The sequence below is a fragment of the Ictalurus punctatus genome, chromosome 24 (genome assembly GCF_001660625.3).
Source record: "Ictalurus punctatus breed USDA103 chromosome 24, Coco_2.0, whole genome shotgun sequence".
Lineage (NCBI taxonomy): Eukaryota > Metazoa > Chordata > Actinopteri > Siluriformes > Ictaluridae > Ictalurus > Ictalurus punctatus.
The window spans coordinates 2,583,063-2,606,341 of record NC_030439.2 but is presented as its reverse complement, the minus strand read 5'-3'; the positions used below and the strand labels follow the sequence as shown (position 1 = coordinate 2,606,341).

At 43.4% G+C, this 23,279-nt stretch overlaps 1 protein-coding gene across 1 annotated transcript in view; it reads right to left on the bottom strand.

Moving 5' to 3' along the window:
• Positions 1 to 13,566: 13,566 nt before the first annotated feature.
• The window catches only part of bop1 (BOP1 ribosomal biogenesis factor), a 54,957-nt gene continuing 45,244 nt past the window's right edge, over positions 13,567 to 23,279 (bottom strand). Inside the window, exons 8-16 of the mRNA XM_017455209.3 lie at positions 22,994 to 23,155; positions 22,687 to 22,767; positions 21,444 to 21,513; positions 17,554 to 17,686; positions 16,588 to 16,768; positions 15,759 to 16,050; positions 14,986 to 15,070; positions 14,750 to 14,857; positions 13,567 to 14,318 (exon numbers count right to left, since the gene is read on the bottom strand). Of these exons, the coding sequence (XP_017310698.1) occupies positions 14,165 to 14,318; positions 14,750 to 14,857; positions 14,986 to 15,070; positions 15,759 to 16,050; positions 16,588 to 16,768; positions 17,554 to 17,686; positions 21,444 to 21,513; positions 22,687 to 22,767; positions 22,994 to 23,155 (1,266 nt within the window). The 3' untranslated portion in view covers positions 13,567 to 14,164. The remainder of the gene's footprint in view (positions 14,319 to 14,749; positions 14,858 to 14,985; positions 15,071 to 15,758; positions 16,051 to 16,587; positions 16,769 to 17,553; positions 17,687 to 21,443; positions 21,514 to 22,686; positions 22,768 to 22,993; positions 23,156 to 23,279) is intronic.

Sequence of the window (23,279 nt, the reverse complement as noted above, 5' to 3'; positions counted from 1 at the left end):
TTCGCTGGTGATGAACCCTATCCCAACCCCATCCCTGTTCTTCTGAGTGATGGAGGCTAAACTGTAAATGAGTTTGTAAGTGAGTGAATAAAATCAGTCATGACACAGACACAACATGAAATAATATCGTTATTATTAACATCTCAGATTGCCAGTTAAGTGCTGAATGGCGGTAACTCTTTTCCTTTAAAAAGAAAAACAGACTTTGTTGAAAGGGCAAAAATGGAAGACTTCTCATGCTCATCTGTCTTAATTAAAATACTTTGTTACCAGAAGTGCAGGTAATTAAGCTGTATATCACTTCCACTACCAAAGTAAAGCAAGGAACCAAAACCATATGTGCATTAGCATGCCACGTCTCTCTATCAAGCTGATGAGAAGGCTGTATCTTTGAGTATTGAATGGCACTGATAAAGCTGCTGGTCTGGGCTCTGTACCCCAGCACTGGTTTAACAAGTCAGCCGTTTGGTCACTCAGTGTGTTGACAGACTGAGGGTCAGTTGCGCTGGAAGGCTCAATGTGAGGACAAATAAAAGTAATTGACATTATTGAGCCCAGTGGTGCTGTAGAAGGGCCAAGCAACCTCCATTTACGACATTTCATGCGACATTGGAGATTCTACAGATTTTCTCTTCCGCTCTTAAATGCTATCCGAAGAATCAGATTGGGGAGGTGGGTGTGGGGTGTGAGGGTTAATGTCCCTTTCAATCCAGCCCAAGATATACAGTGTGAAGCAGTGAGCAGATCTATGGCACAGAGCTAGACTCAGACCAAGACAGTGGTGATTCAGACTGTTTGAATGAGAGAGCTGATATTCAGACTCCAGCGCGATCTAACCCCTCATCCTGAGCTCCAGTCTGAATGGATGGACAGCATTTAACCTTCCGTCTAGAGACTGAGAAGGAACTGATATTTTGGCATTTGGACTGGACTGTCGTTGTTATTTCTTGTCATTGAATTTTATTATTCGAGGATTTTATTTCACATAACGTGTCCGGTACGTTCCGCAGAAGTGATAAAACCTGATCTGTGACTGAAGAGCTTCTCATGGGAGCGAAGGTCCGTATTCCTCCGTCATGTTCTCAGCAGGAACCGGTGTGACACGCACCGTGACTTATCAGAGAAGTGTGGGACAGTGACAGCTTTAGCATGAGTCGTATCTGAGAATGCTTGGAGGGAACGAGCGGGACGGGTGGTCACGGACAAGCATCTGCCTCCCATTTAGCACATAGCCCTCAACTAGACCACCTCGGGCGTGATATTCAGTTTAAAAGCCCCCCAGAGGCCTCCAGAGCAGGGTTTGTTTCAGCACAGGCCTCGCGACTCTCTTAAGATGGCCAGATTGATTGCGTTCGATATGAACTGTATTTCGTTTAGCCATACATCAGGTGTTGGATTTCCATAAAGGTTTATGACTGCAGTAAATTTCTATAATTGTTGAGGGTTCTCTTGCTCTCATTGCTCTGTCTCATATTTATTTGAATCCGGTAAATTTATTGTTCTCTGTTTTCTTTCTTCAGACTAACAGTTCACCTGTGTCCCTCAAATGATTTGAACTTAAATTAATAACCGTCTCATTATTCATTTCCACCCTTAAGATTTAAACGATTAAATTTAATGGCGAATGCCCGTGAATAGATTTGATAAGATACTGTTTTAGAAAACTTGTCATTATTATTGAAAAATGTTGAATAATTTCATAGTAAAGAAAAAAATATATACAAACTTTATTTGTTGAATATGGTAACAAATATATATATATATTGAAAAATGTTTCCCCGTGTGCTCTAATACTTCATGAGGAAAATAATACATTTAATAAATAACTCGGTTGACTTGATTAGGTTGGATTGCATTAAGGGATTTAGGAAACTGCAAATGGACAGTAATTGCAACATTTAAGTAATGAACAAACGAGGGGGTACAAATTAGAAGAGCGTTCCATCATTAGGCAGTTAAATCCATTTAACAGTGATCTTCATGGTCACCTTATAATGTCATAGAGAACATTTATATCTGCTTGCAGCACTTGGAACGTCATGCTCTGATATTAGACCTTCTTTTCCCATTGGGGACCCAAATTTGACGGTTGTCGGTTATATGGCCCTGCAACCTTACGCCATCAGCGATCAACTGCCGCAAACGCAGTCATGATGGGGTGAAATGGGCCTTTTCCTCAACAGTCCTGTAATTATAGGCAGTTAGAAATTAAACCGTTAGTTTGCCCCCACTCCAGCTAATGTGCAACAGATGAGTTTTGCCTGGTCCTTGAAAACATGCTCCACTTTTCACCCAGTTTATTTTTGCGATCCAAGTGCTGGTCGTGCAGGCTGCGACCTGTGACCGATGTGATGCTGTCTGAGTGTGCACCAGCGCTGACTCAAATACAGCGCTCGGTTTAACTTGTAAAGTGAGAATCACATATTTGTAGACCACTGTTCATTCGGGCTACATAGTGGGAACATGTTCATCTTCTGTTAGTAACAGGCTAGCCGGATAACTGTGATGAGTGATGGGTATTTTTCTCCTCAAAACAGTGAACTGTGTAGTGAGCATTACAGATTGAACAAGCGAATATGTCTGAATGTTGATTGATCTGAAGCGCTCGGGAAGCACAAGGCTGAATCCAAGGGCCAAACCTGGCCTGCAGTGTCATTTCCTTCAGCCCACGTGAACTTGGAAAAATGGTAATGAAACGGCCGATGGTACACTACTGTGCAACATTTTCACACTATCCAGAACTCGTAGCAGATGTGTAGCATAGCGACGGCCATTGTACAGCACACGCGAGCTCACATTACAGTGCTTAACTAAAACGATGAGCAGTAGCCTGTTTTCCCATCAGAAGGGTAGTTACTGTAAACCAGCGTGTATATGAGCGCTCCGGTTCATACCCAGGCTGACTTGACTGCAAACACACAATCAACACGCAAACAATCTTCCATATTAATAATTTCCCCATAAAATAGCACAAAAATGCTGATGTGCCTTGGGGAGAATTTGAGTTTGACACCCCTGCTCTAAATCAGCATTAGCTTGTATTGATGAACTTGTGTATATATATATGTTCAAGACGTGAGCAGCCATGTCGATTTGACATCACTTGCGTAACTTGGAGAAACCGAATTCGGAGTTCCCGAGTTGGAACTTTGTATGGTTTTTCCTGGTCGGAAATCAGGAACCATGAGTTACGACGTCTAGTCAAAAGCCCAAAGATGGAGTTGCATAGAGCCGAGTAAACAAACAGAGCATGGACGTCATGCGTAAAAACCTTGTTCCTGTCCTTCCAGACCCTCTGCATGATTCATTAAGAATCACCTCCCTGCAAGCCATGAAGAATCCATTGAAGCCTACTGAGACTCACTCACAATGAAGAGTTCCTGAACAACAACACTTCGGCATAAGGGGATATGAAGGCAATGAAAGCTGTGTTAATGCTGCACATTAAGGTGATCTCCACAGCTGGGATTTCATGTGCTGATAGACAGAGGTAGAAGCTCAGGGATATATCGCTCCTCTCCTAACTGTCTTCCTCCTCCAGCTTCCTGTTAGAAGTGCACTTTCTGAATAACATCCAGGTAAGGATTTAGGGGCTTAGATTTACAGCCAAGGGGGGGGTGGGAGACCTTACAGCTGGGGTGGGGATTATCTCCGAGCCAGGGCAGGAAGGTTTTGGGGGGGGAATAAATCAGGGGGTCTCGCACCATCTAAAAAAGACAGGAAGGGAACAGAGAGATGAGGTAAATACCGATCGGTGTAACAATTGTGGTGAAGAGTGACGGACATGACAACCCAAGTTCGCAACGTTACGGGTTTTTTTTTTTTATTTAGGAGAAAAAGCCGATATTTGTCACATATACATTACAGCACAGTGCGATTCTTTTCTTCACATAGCCTAGCTTAGGAAGCTGGGGTCAAAGCGCAGGGTCAGCCATGATACAGCACCTCTGGAGCCTTTCTCAAGGGCCCAACAGTGACAGCTTGGCGGTGCTTGGGCTTGATCTCCTGACCTTCCCCCATCTCCCTCATCTTTTTCCCTTCTTCCCCACCTCAAACAGACTATTGTTCCCTAGCTTTAACCCAGAGTCTTAACCATTGAGCCATTGGTGGGATTTAAAGATCAGAGTGTTCAAATAAACCTACACATATACAATGCTGTTCAAAAGTTTTGTAAATAGATGCTGTAAAGCAAAGGTGCGCTCAAAAATAACAAAAGTATATGCTTCTATATGAAAATAAGAACAACAACCTATGAACAGTAAACAGTAACAAGCTAAAGAAAGCCAAGATTGGGCATGATGACCCTTTGCCTGTTCTTCTTTTTCGAAGAACCATAAAGAATCTCACACAGTTCTTACGGAGACGTCCACTGCTTCTGTTTTTTTTCTTCTTCTTTTTTTTTTTCTCAGCAAATCCCTGACAACCTGCATTCATTTTAATCAGCAAAGTGATCCATTACTCTATTGTTATCTTCTTTACTGACGTTACAAACAGTTTCGCCGATAATAACAGTTTAGCTGATAATGTAGAAGTCATCAAATAAACAACAATAAAATGTGTATAAAAATATTGTATTATAAAATGAGGGCGCCTAAGACTTTTTGCACAGTGCTATATATTTAACTGAACTATTAAACCCCGTTCCCTTCTTTTTCCCTTTCTTTGTCTTTGCATTGTGGGGGGAAAAACAGTAGGAGAGACGGGTAAATGGGTTCAGTTGCGTCTGCTGCATCCTGCTTTGAGATGCCGACGCAGTTTTCAGAAAGAAATGGTACTGGAACACCGTGCACGTCCAGACGTGGGCACTACATCCAGCACATCCTTCACAAACCCACAGTGAGTCATCAAGAATTCAACGTATGACCCAAATGGGATTATTAATCTACTAAACATTCACAAACATGCTTCCACTTTTATACTTTGTACAAATCTTGGAAGGGAGTCAGCTCTAACGTGGAAAACCACAGAGTGTGTTTCTGCTCGTGGTGCCACTGTATTATCTACCCGTGTACTACTCGTAACACAGGATATGACATAAACGTATGACATTTTATTGCTACGAAGAATTAGGAAAAAGAGAAATGGCGTGAGGGTAATCCTGGCAGGCAAGCCGTAATCGATTCAGTATTCAGCTCTGGCGGTTAATGACCGTTGTGAAGCAGGTATTCCGACGTCCTGCGCAGTCTTCAATGACCAGAATACCGCTGGAGTCAAATTATCCTAGCAGATCAGCAGGAAGAAACCCAAGAGTACTGCCTTAGAATCATACAAAAACAAACCCAAACCCAGTCCTTGCACTCACAGGAAACCAGCACGACATGTGCTAGTGTAGGTGTGAGGGTGTCCTGGAACTTTTGTTAAAACACACACACACACACACACACACACACACACGCTGGAAGAGGTCCGTGTGTGTCCGGATAATAAAAGACTGCTGCTGGGTGCCGCCAGTACTCGTTACTGCTCACGGAGGGCAGGAGTCTGCCTCTCTGGCCTCTCCTTCAAAGCCATCTCTTCCATATCAAATGGGGTGCTTAAAGTAACCAGAGAGCAGGCTTTTACTTTTCTCTAAATTAGCTCAGGCAACTCAATTTTGGTGCGGTTTCACTTCCACCAACGTCTGCACAGCTAGAGCACCATGATGTCATTGCTGGGTTGTAAGCACATGTGGAGAAAAAAAAAAAAAAAAAAAAAAAAAAAAAGGTTCCCCTATTTAGCAGTAATTTGTAACAGATCTGAATTAAGCCGGTTGCCAAGAGTTCACAGGACCGTTTTCCATCCAATTAAGAGACTGTAAACTACTCCCAAAGTTTGGATTTTTTGCAGGTGCTCCAAATTGGGGTCAAAGAGTATCAAATCTGACTGCCTTTCGCTAAATGATACTCCATTTCAATAAGACATACAGGGGCTTCAGTTCCTTTTGGCTATTCATAACTAAGTAGAAAAAAAAACAGACAGTTTTTGCAGGAGTGTTTTTTTTTTTTTTTTTTTTTTTGGGCGACATCTGCCAAAGTCTTCAAAGCTGAAGAAGGGCTCCATTGTCAGGAAGGACAACGCAGTCAGACGAAATAAGATTGAGGATCTGTGAGTGAGCAGGTTGGCCTGCTCCTGCCTCTGGTGCTTTGTGTTCAGCTTGTGTTGGCTGCAGTGTCCCTAAGCGTCTGGGACAGCAGTCTTGTACGTTTGGATCCTGTGCGTCCGTGACGTCTGTGCGTCTAAGGATTCGTTTCTAAGCAGGAAGCGACAGGAATGCGCATGCCTGTACACCAGGCACGATCTAAGATCGTCTCTGAAGAAGTACATCTGCAACTCAAAGCATCTTTTTATATATCATCACAACTTTTATCTCAACCGCTGGAAGGAAAGCGATTGCAGACCCGTTGTTTATTCAGACATTATTCATAGTTAAATTGGTAACTGCCATCTGCTACAAGTCCACGGCGTAAAAAAAAAGAAGAGCAAAGCCGGCTCAGTGGTATCATCAGGGGAGTGTGGTTATGAAGAGATTTGTGTCGGTTTGCTTATACGTTAACACTAAAAGCGTGACTGTGTCTAATACTCAGTAAACCTAGACCCAGACTCATTCAAAACCATAATTGTCTTGGAATTACTATCATCCAGATTCCAAAGTGAAAACCTCATCTCTCGACTGCGGTTATGATTAGAGATACCTTCAGTATGACTCTGAGTGTGTGTGTGTGTGTGTGTGTGTGTGTGAGGGGCAGGGCAAAGGGTTCTTCAAATGTGATGTTAGGAAAATAATTTCAATGTGCCCTCACAACATCAATAATGTGTTTGGCTGCTACTGTTTGGAATGAAAAAAAAACCCCAACAACCTCTTGGCAGTGCGAGGTTGGCCTTAAGTTCTCGTCTGTCGATGCCAAATCCAGACCGTGTGTGCTGATATGTCTCAGTGGGATAGTAGTGCTGTAGGATGCAGCATTACTGCAGGATACATCACAGCACGCATTAACACCAGTAAAGAGTCTGGTTGCTGTTTCTGGAGACGAAGCTGCTAGTCGAATTGTAAATGTAAATAGTAAAAACCTCACAACGTGCACAAACAACACGACGGTCAAAGGAGAACTTTTTCCAACAGTTATTTAGTTACGATAAGCAGGTAGACAGTAAATTATTATAAGGTCTCTAAGCTCAACATAGGTAGCTACTGTAAATAGTCAGTAGTGATACATGTCCCACTTATTTTACTCATTTTTATTCTTTGGAGCCACTAATAGAGTTGTTGATCTAAGTAAACAAACAAAAAAAAAAGGACCAGTCACGCAAGCATCAAGCAAGAATTAGTGAATAAGTAGAAATCATCTTTTACTTCTCAAAAGCCATCAGGTTTCTTTCTCAGAATTGTGCTTGATATTTTGCGTAGATTAATAATAATAATAATAATAATAATAATGATAATAATGATAATAATAATAATGATAATAATGATAATAATGATAATGATAATAATAATAATAATGATAATAAAAGTTGAATTCTTTCATGCACTGTGAATCGATGAGACTTATTGGTTATATCAATATATCTTCATATACTCACAATCAAGTAACAGCAAAGTCCCAGTTTGAATAATTAGACGTTTAAGCCCTAGAACTGAGGTCATTTAAGGTTTTTTGTGATAAATTCTTAAAGTCTAACACGATATGTGAGCTGCGTATGTTCGAAGAAAGCAGAGAGAAATAAACGTGTGTGCAGTCGAGCAGCTCAGTTTGTGCCCAGTGTGTACACTTAATACTAGAGCTGAAAAGCGCCACTGACGGAGTTGGACACGCAGGGCGTGTGCGTAAAACGTGAGTTCATTGTAATGTTCATTTTCATTTCTGAGAATTTCTCATGAGATCAGTTTTCTGTGGCGTAATCAGCCGAATTCTGTAGCGGTCGACTAAAAGACCAGAGCACTGACAGGGTGTCCCAAAAATCTCCATATATTTGAGGGGGGGGTGAACACTTTTTGCCTAAATCTCTTCCATAATTGTTCTTACTTAGTTCATGTTATTTTTCAGAAAACCTTTAAAAACGTCTTTGACAAAAATAAGAACGTATTGAAATCCTTCTCATGGCTGGATCAGGAAGCTGTCGCGACGTCGTGGTGGACTTTAACAGGTTTCTACATGTTTTTTATTTTATTTTTTTTATTTTTACACTCTCTAGCTTAACATAGTCTTGTTATATGGGCAGATCATTTTGATAATATTTCTAGAAAGAAACAAAATGCCAATAGAATACGGAAATGCAAAGCTTGAAATGAGTAAAAAAATGTTTTTGTTTTACTTTAATCTTATAATAGGAACTACTAGATACAGTGCTGTGAAAAAGTATTTGCCCCGTCCTGATTTCTTCTGGTTTTCTGGTTCTCATATACTAAATAGTTTTAGATCTTCAAACGAAATACAACAAGAAACAGAGGCAACCTGAGTAAACACACAATACAATTATTTATTTAGTTTTAAATGCAGCAGAAATATAAAGTTTTCCAACACCTATCACAAATCAAATTTGTGCAATCTCTTTATGCACTCTCTCTCCAACAGTTGCAAGACTGACTAGCAGATCCTGTGATGAAATTTGGGGGTCCTTGGAGACTTCTTTGTGCGTCAGACGGTCTGCTCTTGGGCTGAATTTGCCGGGGCCGCCAGTCCTGGACAAATGGCACAGTCATCTGTGCCATTTGTAGATGATTTTCCTTACAGTGGAATGATGTATTTCAAATCATTTGGAGATCTTTTTAAATCCCTCGCCAGACTCATAGACATCCACAACCTTTTTATCTGAAGGCCTTCCAGAACTCTTTAGATCTTGGCATGATGACACCACACACCTCAATAACAAAGGGAACACCAGACAATGGATATGAGAGGGGTATAAATAAGACAGGTTCCACCTGCACTCCAAAGCAGGTTCTAATCACTGGCACCCGATCTTGAATACCTGACTTATGGATTTGAAGGTGTCATAAATGTGTGAAAATCTGTGTCATTTGATAGAGTGTATCAACTATATTAATAGGTACTGTTTCAAAGAGGATCAAATGTTGATCCATAATGATCCAAATATGTAAAATAACCCCCAAAAAACTGCCTTTTCACAGGGTGTACTTGTTTTTTCACATGACTGTATGTATTAGGTCCACTGATAGAAGCTTGACCACATTAGGACTCTTTTCCTATAACGATAGCTCTAATGAATATATGATGAACATTATTATAGGCCTAGAAACTGTTGGTATTCCTGATGGCACTGATAATAAGGATGAAAATGTACAGTAGATGCAAATGATTGTTGTTAAAATGCTATACCGTTATATATACATATATATTCACCTCATCTCTGGCCAGACATGAATTAGTTAGTACAGATACGGGGCCATGTCAGAGATCGAACAGGAGAAGAACGACACTTCATCAAATCTGCATGTTCTTTCTATGGTTAGATCGGACAGTGTGCACACCGCATGCATTAGCATATTGAGCACAATACAATGTTGACAGAAAACACCACAGTAAATACTTCAAGAAGGCTTTGAAAGATTCACAAAGGCAAGCTTCTTTCTGGATGGAAGCAAAAAAAACAACAAAAAAATTGACCGAATTGCCAAATCATTTCTGAGGCACTATTTCTCCGTGTACTAGAACACTCAAAAGCCCAGGACCTCTGGAGGATAGTGAGAGTATGATACTGGTATCTTCTGCCAAAGCCCTTGTGTGAGTAATGAATACGGTGCAAGAACAGACCATTATGAATGATTTGCAGCACCTATATGTTTGACGTTTTTTAAAAGAATTTTTTATATCATAGGATTTATAAAGGGAACAGCACTGTGCTGCTCAGAGGTACACTCACAGGATCTCCAGCTTCTGCAGAAGGCACAATTTTATTGATCTCTCCACTTAGTAGTCAACGTTCTCTCAATTACAACTTTGCATCACTGGCCCCTTGGGTCGAAACGGTCTGCGGAGATGTACTGGGATGTATTTTTAGGAGCGTAGGCTGCTAGCAATACTGCAACTGTGTAGATTTTTCAATCCTCTTGACTTCGCCAAATACAAGGCCGCAAGTTAAGATATTTATTTCTGCACGTATACGGTAACTGATCCGTTAGTCAAGAGGATTGATAGTGGGATGTAATAATGACTTTTTCAAGCACAAACTGCTCAGTCACACCGCTGCCCAGCTGTTTCTACATCCCAAACGTCATCCGTCAGTATGACAGTCTGTGTGCTCGGTCTCAGACCAGAATGCGGCACAGTAACGCAACATACCTACTGATTACTTAACTTGTAGGGACTCGGTCCTCACATTCAGTACGGCTTTCCTATAGGGGGTATTCCAGTGAAAAAGCCGCTGACAGCATGATTATGAGCCGTCTTAAATGCTCAACCTCTTAGCAACGTTCCCAAATTAATTTATGGAAGCAAAATCGCTAGGAGCTTTAGAACTCAGACAGGGTAGAATTGGACTCTAATTTTTTCCACTTAGAGTGGAATGTGGCTTTCCTTGTGCCCAGACTCTCTACACCGCATATTTGCTGTTTGTTTTGACCGCGCTCTCTCTGTGGGGAAAGTAAGTAAAGGAGGAAAAAGATTTTTGAAAAAGCAGTGGAAACACTCAGGGACTGCCAAGATTGCATCCATTTTCCTCTAAAAGTATTCAGAGTGATGCAATGGGACTGTTATTGGGTTTCACTTACAGGAAAACCACAGGTACGCGTGTACACACACACACACACACACACACACACACGGTTGTGGGCGAGACAGTCCATGACAGACATTCAAAGCCTCCAAAGGGGTTTCTTTTCAGACTGTTTCGGTGCCACTGTCTGAAGTCATACTCAAATCATGGAGAGGCGAGATGCAAAATATGCGGTGTAACTTATGTATTTAACAGCACAAAACCCTGAATATAATAAAAGCCGATTCACTGTATGCTGTCTAGCAGAGCTAATAAAAGAGTTTTACTGCAGGGACATGGATCTGTGATGGCCCATCAGGCTGTCCGTCTGATAGTTTGGCTGTGCCTGTAAAGAGGAGCCGACCAGAGGAAGTCGTTATGAGGTCACCGAGTCTTTCTGAGCGCTTACGATGTCATCTTTCAGACAAGTGCTTTGCCCTTGTCTGTCTCGTGCCATTTTCAGTCTGAATAAGAGTGTCAGGAACGTCTGGACATCCTGTCTCCATTTTTCCAGATCTCTCACCAGTGACTGTCAGTTTTATTACACTAAACATTCACATCTACTGACAATTGAATGTTTTACAGCTTTTAAGTTTCCATATATTACGTATTCAACCAAACTCCCAAAGCGTCGACTTATTATTATTATTATTCTAAACCATTTTCCTTTATGGATATTATAACGGGAGGGTGTTGGTATAACAGGAGCCCACCTACACCAACCACCCTTCTTCACATGACTATTGAACTCTGTTAGTATTATGACATACTCCACAATGTAGTGAGGTTCCGTAACAGAGGATACAGACTAACAGAAGCATGAACAGAAACTAACCCTAAGCAAAGAAACAACAGATAAAAAACAGAACCAGGGGAAAAGACACAGTAGTAAAAACAAAATATGCATCACCTTCATTTCACGTGTGGATGTTTTAATGACGGTCTACAGATGAGCTATGGCCACATGTCTCCAGTCTCACCAGTCTTTGGTTGTTCTCATAACTCTTTTATTTATTCCCATTTTCAAAACCAAAAAGAAATGTAATTGTAGAAAGAGCGCCGTATAGTTTAAGAGGCGTGTCAATGTCACAGCTCACTTCGTATTAGGACGATATCTGATCTGATCTTGGGATCAGTACACGGCAGTATTCTGATAATCGCCGGTCGGAGCCGGGCAGTTGTTCTCACCCCGACATCCTGTGACCTTTCTGGCAAACTTTCTATCGAAGGTTACCGAGTCGTCTAGGGAACAAACTTTCCCAACCAGCTCTTTCCCCAAATCAGTTAGCGGTTGTTTACAGTTGAATAGCCACCTCATGACATTAGAATATAATGAATTCCATTACACGAGAGTAGATGTTAACTTCATGCTGATTTGAATAATGTCATTTTTGTTATTCATTATTTTGGAAGTGTGTGCTCATGTAGCTTCCGTTTTGGGTTTGTTATACGTTACGGAACGATGAGAACGTTTCAGTGGACACAGTGCATTTACGAGTTCCTTTTAGCATTTCGTTATGACGCCCGGATGATTTTCCGTGAAGATTTTTCCACTTAATAACGACGGAGAACCATTCGTGTACGAGTGCCAAGAACACTCTGAACAAAAGTTCATTGTTATTTAAATAATAATAATAATAATAATAATAATAATAATAATAATAATAATTCATTTAAAAATAATGCTGCCTTATGGAACAGCACATCTTCTATTTGTATCAGTAGAACACATTATCTGTTCAGACAGTGTATTCATATTCAGTTACATCCCCGAGCAGTGAAAATAACAGTACTGTCAGCATGTGAGAGATTTCTACATCAATCTAGCTCATAATTAACTGAACTGTGCAGTTTTATTTTTTATTTTTACTTATGCATTTATTATAAGATCAATAGTGAGGTTGAGATCAGGCACTGATGTCGGGATGTCGAGGAGACTCCAGGTCCAGTTCATCCCAGAGGGGTTCAGTGGGGTTGAGGTCAGGGCTCTGTGCAGGACACTCGAGTTCTTCCACTCCAACGATTTACTTAACGCACCACGGAGTCTTCATGGAGCTCGCTTGTGTACAGGAGCACTGTTATCATCATGCTGGAACGGATTTAGGTTCCTCTTCGATCCGGTAAAGGGAAACTGTAACGCTCCAGCGTACAGAAACATTCTACACAACTGTGGGATTAAAACTTCGCAGCAACATTTCGGGGAAGAACCGCAGATGGGAGTGATGGTCAGGTGTCCACAAACTTTTGGCCATGCAGTGTGATATATGCATATAGAACTTCACGGCATCACGCTGCTAGTTAGTGATAAATAAACGTGACAAAGCGAGCTACTTTAATAAGCTCGTTACTTTAGTACATAGTGGCGGCGGGGGGGGGGGGGGGGGGGGGGGGGACGACACCAATTTTATTTCTGTGATCAGGAGCAGAAACGAGACTGCTGTAGTCTATATACAGCGTAGTATTTTGGGGCTTTATACAGATAGAATGCGAGACAGATCCCAATAAAAGTCTGATCCACGGTCGTTTCAAAATATCAGTGAAGACATTCATTTCAGTTTTACAGTATGGTGTTTTAGACTGTAATATGGGCTGAACAGAGCTGACAGGTCTGCTCCCCCCTACACTGCTGGAAGATCGGCAGGCGTGCAGACTCGAGACTCATGGTGAGATGGGAGAGAGACGCCTGCAGGTGGACGGCCTCGGTGAAACCCGATCTATAATACACACAGGCTTCTGATCGCTCACGTCTGGGCCTCCCCACACAGGAAAAGAGCCCCACTCCCCAGTCTCCTGCTGCATATATTTCAGGAGTTTTCAAAAATCACCCTCACTGACCTGTAGAAATATGAAGGAAGAAAAGACAGCAAAGGAAACTGCCAGAAAGGTCCTTCGAGGAACACCGGGTTTAATTAAAAATAGCGCTTCTCAGAAATGCGCTCGGTCAACATGTTTAATGACTCGGTGTAGCGTGCCTGATCACGAATACTGGCACATAACTAAAACAGCAGTTCAGAAATCAGGATGTAAAACAAGCTCGACTCCTGGAGCTCTTTGTTTTGGCACGACTAACAATCGAACATATATTTTTTTTTCTTCACGAGTCGTCTCCTTGTCCAAGGATTAGCGGTCGAGTCGTTGAGACTCGGCGTGTGAGAGCTGCTCGGCCCCAGTGTGGGAGAAGGACTTCCGGACCACTCGCGGTGTCAGGTTGTAGAAATCAGACACCTTTCTGCTTAACGCAGTGAAGCAATCTCAAAAGCTCTCTGAAACAGGCTTCAGATTTTCTTCTTTCTTTTGTTTTTAATTAAAAAAATGTGACAGACATGGCAAAAAAAAAAAAAAAAAAAAAAAAAAAAAAGGATCATACTGAACACATTTTCTGAGAGTAACAAGATGTACTAAATGAAGATTAAAAATCACATTCACTCTTAATCCAGTTTGAGTCACTGGAGCTAGAGACAAAACTTGATGACTAGGTGAAGAGACGGACTGTGCCATCAGCCCCCGAGGAGAACACCCAGGGCTGGGTAGGATGGAAAGCCACGTCAAGCACCCCTAAGTCGTGTGTGATGGTATGACCTTTCAGAACTTTCACTGGGACAATGAGGGGATTCTGCAACAGGTCACTGTGAGAGGAAACACAAGCACACGGACAACAGATGAGCACGAGGCTGAAAAAAGTGGTGTAAAATGGTTACGAAGCTTATAGTTACAATAAAACCTGGAAATATAGATTAAAAGTATAACCATGATGGCAAAATAATATCATCACACACATCCTCTGCCTGGCTATAAACACATCTATTAAATCCAGCGGATGCCTTCGACCATACACGGACCATTTCTCCTGCTCAAAGAGCCTTCCTAACCATACTGGCTGCATGAGCCTGTGGAGCCACTGGATCCCAATGTGTGAACAGATAGAATAAGGACTAGGATGTTAGAGGATGAACTACAAAAAGAGCGCGAGAAGTAAAAGAAAGCGTGAAACAGAAAGAGAGAGAGAGAGAGAAGTTTAATCATATTCATAAAGAAGGTGAAGGGAAGAGACACTCACTTGTACACCATCCCGTGACACACAACAACGCTGCCGTCATCCGACCCGGAGGCAAACAAAGGGTAGTGCTTGTGGTAGGCCACGCTCCTCAGAGCCTTCTTATGGTGCCTGTTTACAGACAGAAGCATTATGATAGAAGGTACATGTCAGGAAGGTCAGCCATTAGCAAAGCGTTCCCCTTAGACCCCCCTTTACAGACACTCCAATCATGAAAGGACGTAGCGGCGGCGACTCACCGGAGCATTTTATACGGCTTCGTAGACAGATCCAGGTCAAACCAGGCCAGCCGACAGTCGTAGCTGCCACAGATCACATTGTCACCTGGAAAAGAAAAATAAATAAAAACAATAATTATCAGTCAGTGGGTGTAGTGCTGAACAGTTCCACGCTCGGTTCTTCATTTCAAATCCCACAGCGTACAACACGACACATCGACGTCCATCACAGTCCGGACGAGGAAAGCAAGGCGGACAAGACGTAGAAGAAAACCAGGTGAACATGCTGATTAGACAGACACAAGATATCTTCTTATATCGGGCTTGCACACAAATACTGCGGATACCTTCATTTAAAACTCTATCAACTCGAGAGTAAGCAGAAGCTACTTGACGCGCTGGCCTAGACACGGAACACCGCCGAGTGAAACTGTACCTCTGACATCGGAACCGCATGAAAAACACACGTCTGTCGTTCTTCTGCGCCGATTTGATCGAGGAGAGAAATACATTCGAGTGCAAGTCTATGGCAGAGAGTGAAGCGGCAGTAAACTGAAACCAATTCAACTCAAAACCAACAAACTAAATTAGTGCCGTTTGTTTGTGCGGATTAGTGACGCTCTGCCTGCAGGGCCGGACTCGGGCGGGTGCTGGACTGGGAAGCCCCGTCACTCTTAGCCATAAACACTGTCGTACAGTATAACCAGCACAATTTATTTATTATTAATATTCCAAAAACATGAACTTCACAGAGGTACTCCTGAGAGAGCCCAAAGCCAGCCGGGTACACTCACCTCCTGGGTGCACGGCCATGCTGGAGATCCACTTGCAGTTGGCAATGAGCTTCTTGGTGAGCTCCTGTTTGATGAGGTTGTAGATGCGCACGTAGCGCTGCGTGGCCACGAAGAAGTACGGCCGGATGGGATGGAAAGAGACGCACTGTACCATGCCCTTGTTCTTACGGAAGGGGTTCTGCGTGCGCCTTTTGCTCACCTGGTGGATCAGCACCTGCAGACTGCTGCCATCATCGGGCATAACACAGGCCAGGTAGTCACCTTTACCATGCCAACTCACCTGTCTCACAGCCTGAGGAGCGACAGACAGACAGACAGGAAGAGAAAGGACGGCTGTTATGACCATAAGGTCAACGGTCAAGGTCGTTCTGCGGTAACCTCAACAATGTTAATCCAATTATAACCTCAAAGATGCTCCGAGACTAAATTTACGGCTATTAATACTGGCTTTACCAGCCTGCCAGCTGGTGAGCCGGCTTTTCTTTTTCCACTATTTTAATTGGACACTGGAGGCGTCTTATATTTCCTTCCAGTTCAGGAAAAAGACGACCACAACCTTGTGGCTTTTGCCAATAGTTAAAAGCCTCCTGGCTACAGCTCATGTGAGGGACAGAACGCACCACAGAGAGAGATGAGGGGGGGGCGGGGGAGAGGGAGCGGGGGAGAGAAAGACATCAAAATTCGATCATTTCATCTGACTCTGTTCTGCTGCACTGGTCAGCCTGTAATACATACATCTGACACAGACCCATACTGCTAGAAATAAAGGAACAGACACGGTGCATGTTGACATTCCAAAGAGGTGCGTTCGTGCGCGTTTTTACGGTACCTTGGGGTGTGTGAGAATGAGCCGTTCGCCCTGATCGTGACCTTTGCCCTCGGCGACTGCCCACTGCACCGCCTGCTCCTTGGCCTCCTCAGACTCCTCGTAGGAGGAAATGAGATGATCAGTAGCGCTGCAGATCAGCCGATCTCCAAGCCCAGGGTTCATCAGCACTACAGTCTCACCACTACACACACACACACACACACACACACACACACACACACACACACTCATGACGCTCAACTGCACTTAATGATCGTTTCACCCTCTTAGTGATTCTTGTGCAGGTTAAAAATCATCTGTTACATTGTCTCAGTCTTGGTATGAAATGATTTATTATTATTATCATATAAATGTGCGCGCATATATCATATCTACACGTACATAAATATACACAAACATTCGTAGGAGAATTAAACCGTTTTACTCAAATGTTTTGGGAACGAATACAACGTAAAAATAAGAGAGTGATTCTTCCTATCATTTGTGTGCAATGTTTATCTGACGCGTTAAATCCCCAAATGCCCTCTATGGCTTAATTTAGAACGTATAGCGTGATGCTCACCGGCGGATGATTTAATGTAGCTGTGACCAAGGAGATACTTCTGGAAGCTTAAAATCGTAGCGTGCGAGTGTTGCTAAGACACTCGTCTACAAACCCACCAACAGGACGACGGAATGAGATCACACAAAACGCAGCTAATAACACGGCGGTGACGACGCGAAGCGCGAACGGAAGACTGAAGAGCAGCGTGTCGGACTGCAGCAGACAGAACGTCTCGATGACGTCTCATCACGACGGGACAAAAAGGGACACGACATGGAAAGATTACAGCCAGCGTTCCAGACCCGGAAAGTTCCGCACTCACAAAGAGGGGTCACATGGGGTGGAAGTGGAGTGCGTTCGGACCCAGTCAGACCCAGCCTGACTGCGGCTGAATGCAAAAGAGGTAATGGAAACGAACTTACTAACTGACGGCGACCAGACACGCAGCAGGGTTGGGACTCCACGCCACGCTCTTCACAGCCCCGCTCACCTCCACCGTCTTCAGGCAGCGCGCTGTACTCACTTCCCAGAAGCGCACCGTGCAGTCGTCTGAGCCTGGGTCCGAAAGTCAAGAGCAAGCAGCAGCTCATCAGAGCACAGATAGACAACCTCAAATCATTTCAGACTATACAGATGTGCATGCAAAGCGCGTGTGTGTGTGTACTAACTCAAGCTTGTGTGTGATGGGCCATCTCCTAACCATGATATGGTTCATCCACCAAGTGCGCAAGTGTGCCTTATTCTTTGAACATTTCTGACGGCGTGTTGCCAAAAAACAAAAAAACAAAAACCCGCCCCTGCCGACCGGGCTAAGTGTTAAAGACCAGCTTGACTTGTTACTGGACGCACAACTTTGCTGGACAACACCTTACACGCACGCTGCTAAATGCGTCTCGCTGCGAAACGTTTATACCTGCACGCTTCATAAATGCAGGAAAAACAAGTCAAGCGGTCCTGGATGGAGGGTGGAGTGTAATAACTCTCTAAAACCATAATCGCTTTTTAAGTAGTGAGCGCTACGGTGACGGATATAGCAACGTAGGGACGGTCCCTGAGGCCGTGGCCCAGAGGTCCGTCTGGCACACATAGCTGTGGTCTCCGCCGTAACTCTCTCCGGCTCAAACACGCTCACACACACATGCACGCACAGCACAGCACAGACACTCGCTTGCATGCGTGTGTGTCGGACTGCGTGCTTGCATGGCTTCCCCGTGTATCACTTTTTAGATGAACTGTAAATGGAAATCGTCAATCTGGCGTCGGACTTGTCTCTACACTCCGCAACAATAACGTATCTGCTTTTACCAACAACGCAAAACTGTACGAGAAGGAAAGTACTGAGGGGAAAAAAAACAAAAACAACAACAACAACTTGAGATATTTATATCATTTGACATTAGGATATATATATATATATATATATATATTTCATCAAATACCGAATGGCGTCCCGACTCGACTGGATTCGACCCCAGCCGGTGCAGCGTGTCGTGAATGATGGCGTGGTGTTTAGGGAGCACTTCCTGTATGTGGCTCAGAACTGCCTGCTCTGACCCCTCAAATCTCCTGTCTCCACCCCACTAATTTGTAGTTGTGTTCATTTTTTTTTCTCTCTCTCTCTACTTTCAGCTTTATAGATGCTCCTATATTCAGCTGCGCAGAAGAACAAACAGCACGAATGCACTTCCGGGAAAGAAGAAGAAGAAGAAGAAAAAAAAAAAAAAAAAAAAGTGAACAACCAGACAGTAGCAGGACGGTCAGATTTAGCGCTAAACAGAAGCCGGTATCCGGTACGGTAAGAGCGTCTGCAGCGAGCTCCTTAACAGCATTCAGGAGACACGTTACAGAGCGCCCGGCCTTCCCGATCAGGCAGCGTTTGAGATCCTGCTTCTCGTCCTTCCATGGCCGTAGTGTTTACGTGGAATGCGTAGCGGCGCTCTCGCTCTGCCTGCGCTTAAACATGCTTGCTGTGCGACAAATTGAAGCTAAGAACCAAAATGCTATAAAACTTAAGCAGGAGAACTCGGTTGAGGTGCTGGTGGTGGTTCTTGCGTTTTTGTTAAGAAGGCCAGAAAAAAAAATATTCTTTGATTTATAACATGAGGAAAGTACTGCTGAAGTCCCCTGAAGTTTCGCCTTCTTTACGGTTATGTTCAAACAAATTTGTCTGGGATTTTTCTTTTTATTGCCGCTAGCCGAGCGCCTTCTCGAGCGATTCGCTTCTAGAACACGGGCGTAAGTGTAAGACATCATTCACGCCTGGAACAAAAACGGTCGCCATCATCCGACCCAGGGATACAGAAGACACCGCAATTTACACGCGCGCACACGGGTGAAAAACAAATCCCGGGTCTCGGGGTGGGGCGGACGCTGCGCTACAGACTTGAGAAGGGTTGTAATGCCTGGGAGGTTGTCAACTGCCTTTTTTTTTACTGTGGGAAAGGACATTTTATTACGGGTTTAATATATTTTACAGCAAGACAAAACAGCGGCCCTGACTCTAGTGGTTTGCATATGGCTTTATGGAGTCCTTTGTTATGGACGGCTTAGCAGATACTGCCACTAAATTGTTGCCAGCCTCTCTCGCTCTCTCTCTCTCTCGCTCTCCCCATCTACGGCTGTCCCTCCCAGCGCATTAACCATAAGTGTACTTGTTTTCATTATCTCAGACAATATAAAAAAGTAGCTTTAATTAAAACACAGGTGTGATGAGGCTCCACGAGATTGCCCAGACAAGACTGATAATAAACACAGGGTTATGGGGTAACCACCACTGTTTTGTTTCTAATTGATAGACTATTAGTTACCTAGGCTGCTGCATTCAAATCATCTGAAGAAACGTGACCACATTTTCATACTGAAAGGGATATCATTTGGGTTTTGTGGCTTTGGCTGCACCACTCCCTTCGCTACAGCGTAGAGGAACTGACTTGCTCTCGGCGTTATTAAAACTATTCTTTTTCTACTACAGCTCTTTCATATATTTCATACCAAAGCTAATGGCTATCAGATGCTTAATAATACTACCAAGAATATATTCAATTATAGCATGCGTTTTTATATTATATATATATATATACATACACACACACACACAACCGGTCAAAAGTTTGTGGACACACGACCGAAATGTTCCTCATGATGTTAAAAACCTTTTGATCTGAAGGCGTGCGATTAAACGTGTGAAATCGGTGTCGTGGAGAAAAATATAACCGTGTCGACGTGTTCGTTTCTTTCACTAGAAAAACGAACATTTCATTTACGGATAAATCTTTTTCTAAACGGACGACTCGGAGTGAAATATTCCGAAAGGCAGGAGATAAAGAGTCCGGCGTCGGTGTGAACTCCTAGTAATGCTGTTTAAAAATCACCTCGGGGAAATTCACCTCAAGACATCGGGTGAGAAAACGGCAAGGACACATTTCTGGAAATTCTCGGCGAAAAGGGCGTCGGCTTCGGAGATGCTAAATTATTCGATTATTTCGATTGGTTTCGGATGGAAAATAAATAAATAAATAAAAATAAAGAGTGAGTGTGTCTAAACTTTTGACTGTTAGTGTGTGTGTGTGTGTGGGGGGGGGGGGGGGGGGGGGGAGTTGATGTTTATACAGAACCCCCTCTGTAATCATTTAAATATGTTTTATAGCATTATCTGGGGTTGGATTTGGTTTATTTCAAATCCTAAAGCAGGATCTTAAAAGGAACCTTAAGTTAAAAGTGAATGGAAGCACGGAGCTTTTCCTGATAAACAGCACCCGTAACTAATTTGTTGTCTGTCATATTTTGAGGTCCCCTCGTGAATTCATGAAGATCCTAAATGGCAAGAACATGAGTGAAGTCTCTTTCCTGTTTGATTTCCCAGAGCAGCTAACAATGAAGGCCAAGCAGCCAAAATCTATAAAACTCCAGTGGAAAAAAGCCCTCTCTAGAGAAGGGGGGGGGTGGGATGAGTGGTGAGTTAGACATGACTAATTTATCTGGTTCGAGCGATTCCAGCAACATTGTGTCTATGCTCATCTTCACTCCAAGTCTGACGTCTGCGAACGCGACACCAGGCCCTCCATCATGAAGGGCCATCACCACCACCACCACCACCACCACCACCATGACATCATACTGCAGCGAGAGCTCTGGGGATGTTTTTACCAGCCGCTCAGCTACTGGTTGAAATAACAGCAGACGAGGGCTGGAGCCGAGGCCGAGACGAGCCGCGGTATCTTCCCAACGACATATCTGCAGGGTTTGCTTTCTTTTGCTATTTTACCGTCTGTTATATTAGAGAACGGATTAGTACGGCAATGACAAGACTGACCTGATACCAGCCACTGTCCACCGGGAGACACACTGATGCAACGAACAAGACTGGAGTGACCACGGTACACCTGTGGAGGAACCAGAAACAATTATTAGCAGCTTTAAAATGACTCGGTATTCACAAGTGATTCATCTCACCTGATTTTTACACGTTACATACCTTACTATGCACACACACAGTCAAAAGTTTAGACACACTCATTTTTCATTTATATTTATTTTCCCCACATTTTAGAATAATAATAATAAAAAGTCATCAAAACTCTGGAGTAACACAAATGGGAATTCTATTGTGATCAAAAATCCAAAATGAATCAAAATTATTTGATATTTTAGCATCTTCAAAGTAGACACCTAAAATTTCCAGAAATGTATTCTTGGCGTTTTCTCCTGAGATGCTTTTTAAACAGTGTTAAAGCAGCTCCCACCGACGCCGGACTCTCTTATCGGCTGCTTTTCCGAAAATATTTCGCCATATTGGATTTTTTCTGATGAGAGAAACGAATACGTCGGCACGGTTCGGTTTTTCTCCACGACACCGATTTCACACGTTTTTTTTTTTTTTAAATCGCACGCCTTCGGATCAAAAGGGTTTTTAAACATCGTGAGAAACGTTCCGGTCGGGCGTCCACAAACTTTTGAGCGACAGTGCACTAGATTCACGAGTTCAGCTCTGTTCATTATGGACGGTAACGGGGAACACAGGAACCCGAAGGTGGTCGAGAATATGCTATTAAATATGTTTAAAACCAGTTTAAACCCTTAAGCGTGTGTCACTCGTGAATGAAGTGTCCGCTCTTAAATAGATTTAAAAATCGGAATCGATAGTGAATAACGTCGCCTTGGCCGAGCGCGATAGGATCGTAAATTCACTGAGATCATGTGAGGACAGAGCAAAGCAGCTTTTCTCACTAATTCGCCGCCATTGCCCAGATGTTTCGAGCTCGTCTGTTTACAGTCCTGAAAAACGGCAGACTAAACTTCGGTTTACGGAGGGTTTTACAAGGACGACTGGCTGAAAAATGGCTGTTTTTGCCCATCGGATCTTTCCCTCCCCCTGAGAAACGCCACCCAAATAGACTAATGTGTTTCTCCCCCCCACACACATTAAAGTATCTATGAAATTCGAGGCCCCCGGCTCATTTCACAGTGTGGCCCGATTTGATTTTGAGATGTGTCTGTGACTGTCCTTCTGCACCGAGCGCCTTGTGACTGCACGTCCTGGGTTGATGTTCACCTACCAGGGACTGGGTGGTAGGGAAGGGCTGCAGGTCTTTAGGTTTGGGCAGCTTGGGAATCAGGTCCTCTGGGTTCACGTTCACCTGTGATCGCGAGATGAAGAGACAGTGGAGAGATACGACATAATTCTGTCAGATAACAGATTAATAATGATGCTCACTTCAGCACCGTGAACATGATTTATCTTATCATCCTCCACTATGTTTCTAACTTATTCGGCTTAAACGGAGCTGATTTAAGCAGTTACTCTGAAAAGAGACCACACATCGCTGCGTGTCCTTAGATCGTAATAACAGGGAGATAACCCACTCTCATCTTGCGCTGGCGGGGACACAGGTAGAGGTCGAGGCAGCGCTCGAAGCGCTCGTGGATGAAGCGTGAGAACGCAGGTACAACACGGAGGCAGGGGAACTTTTGCGGCAGGAAGTTCAGCTTGCGGTCCTCTGGGTCCTGCTGTTCCCATGCCAGTCTCTGGTGGGTTTCAAGCAATCGTCAAACAACATTCATTCCAACAACATTTCTTACTCGACTGCATTAATCCCCAGCTTTAGATGCAGCTCTCGGCGGGGATGCACCTGTATTAAGCACTTACACT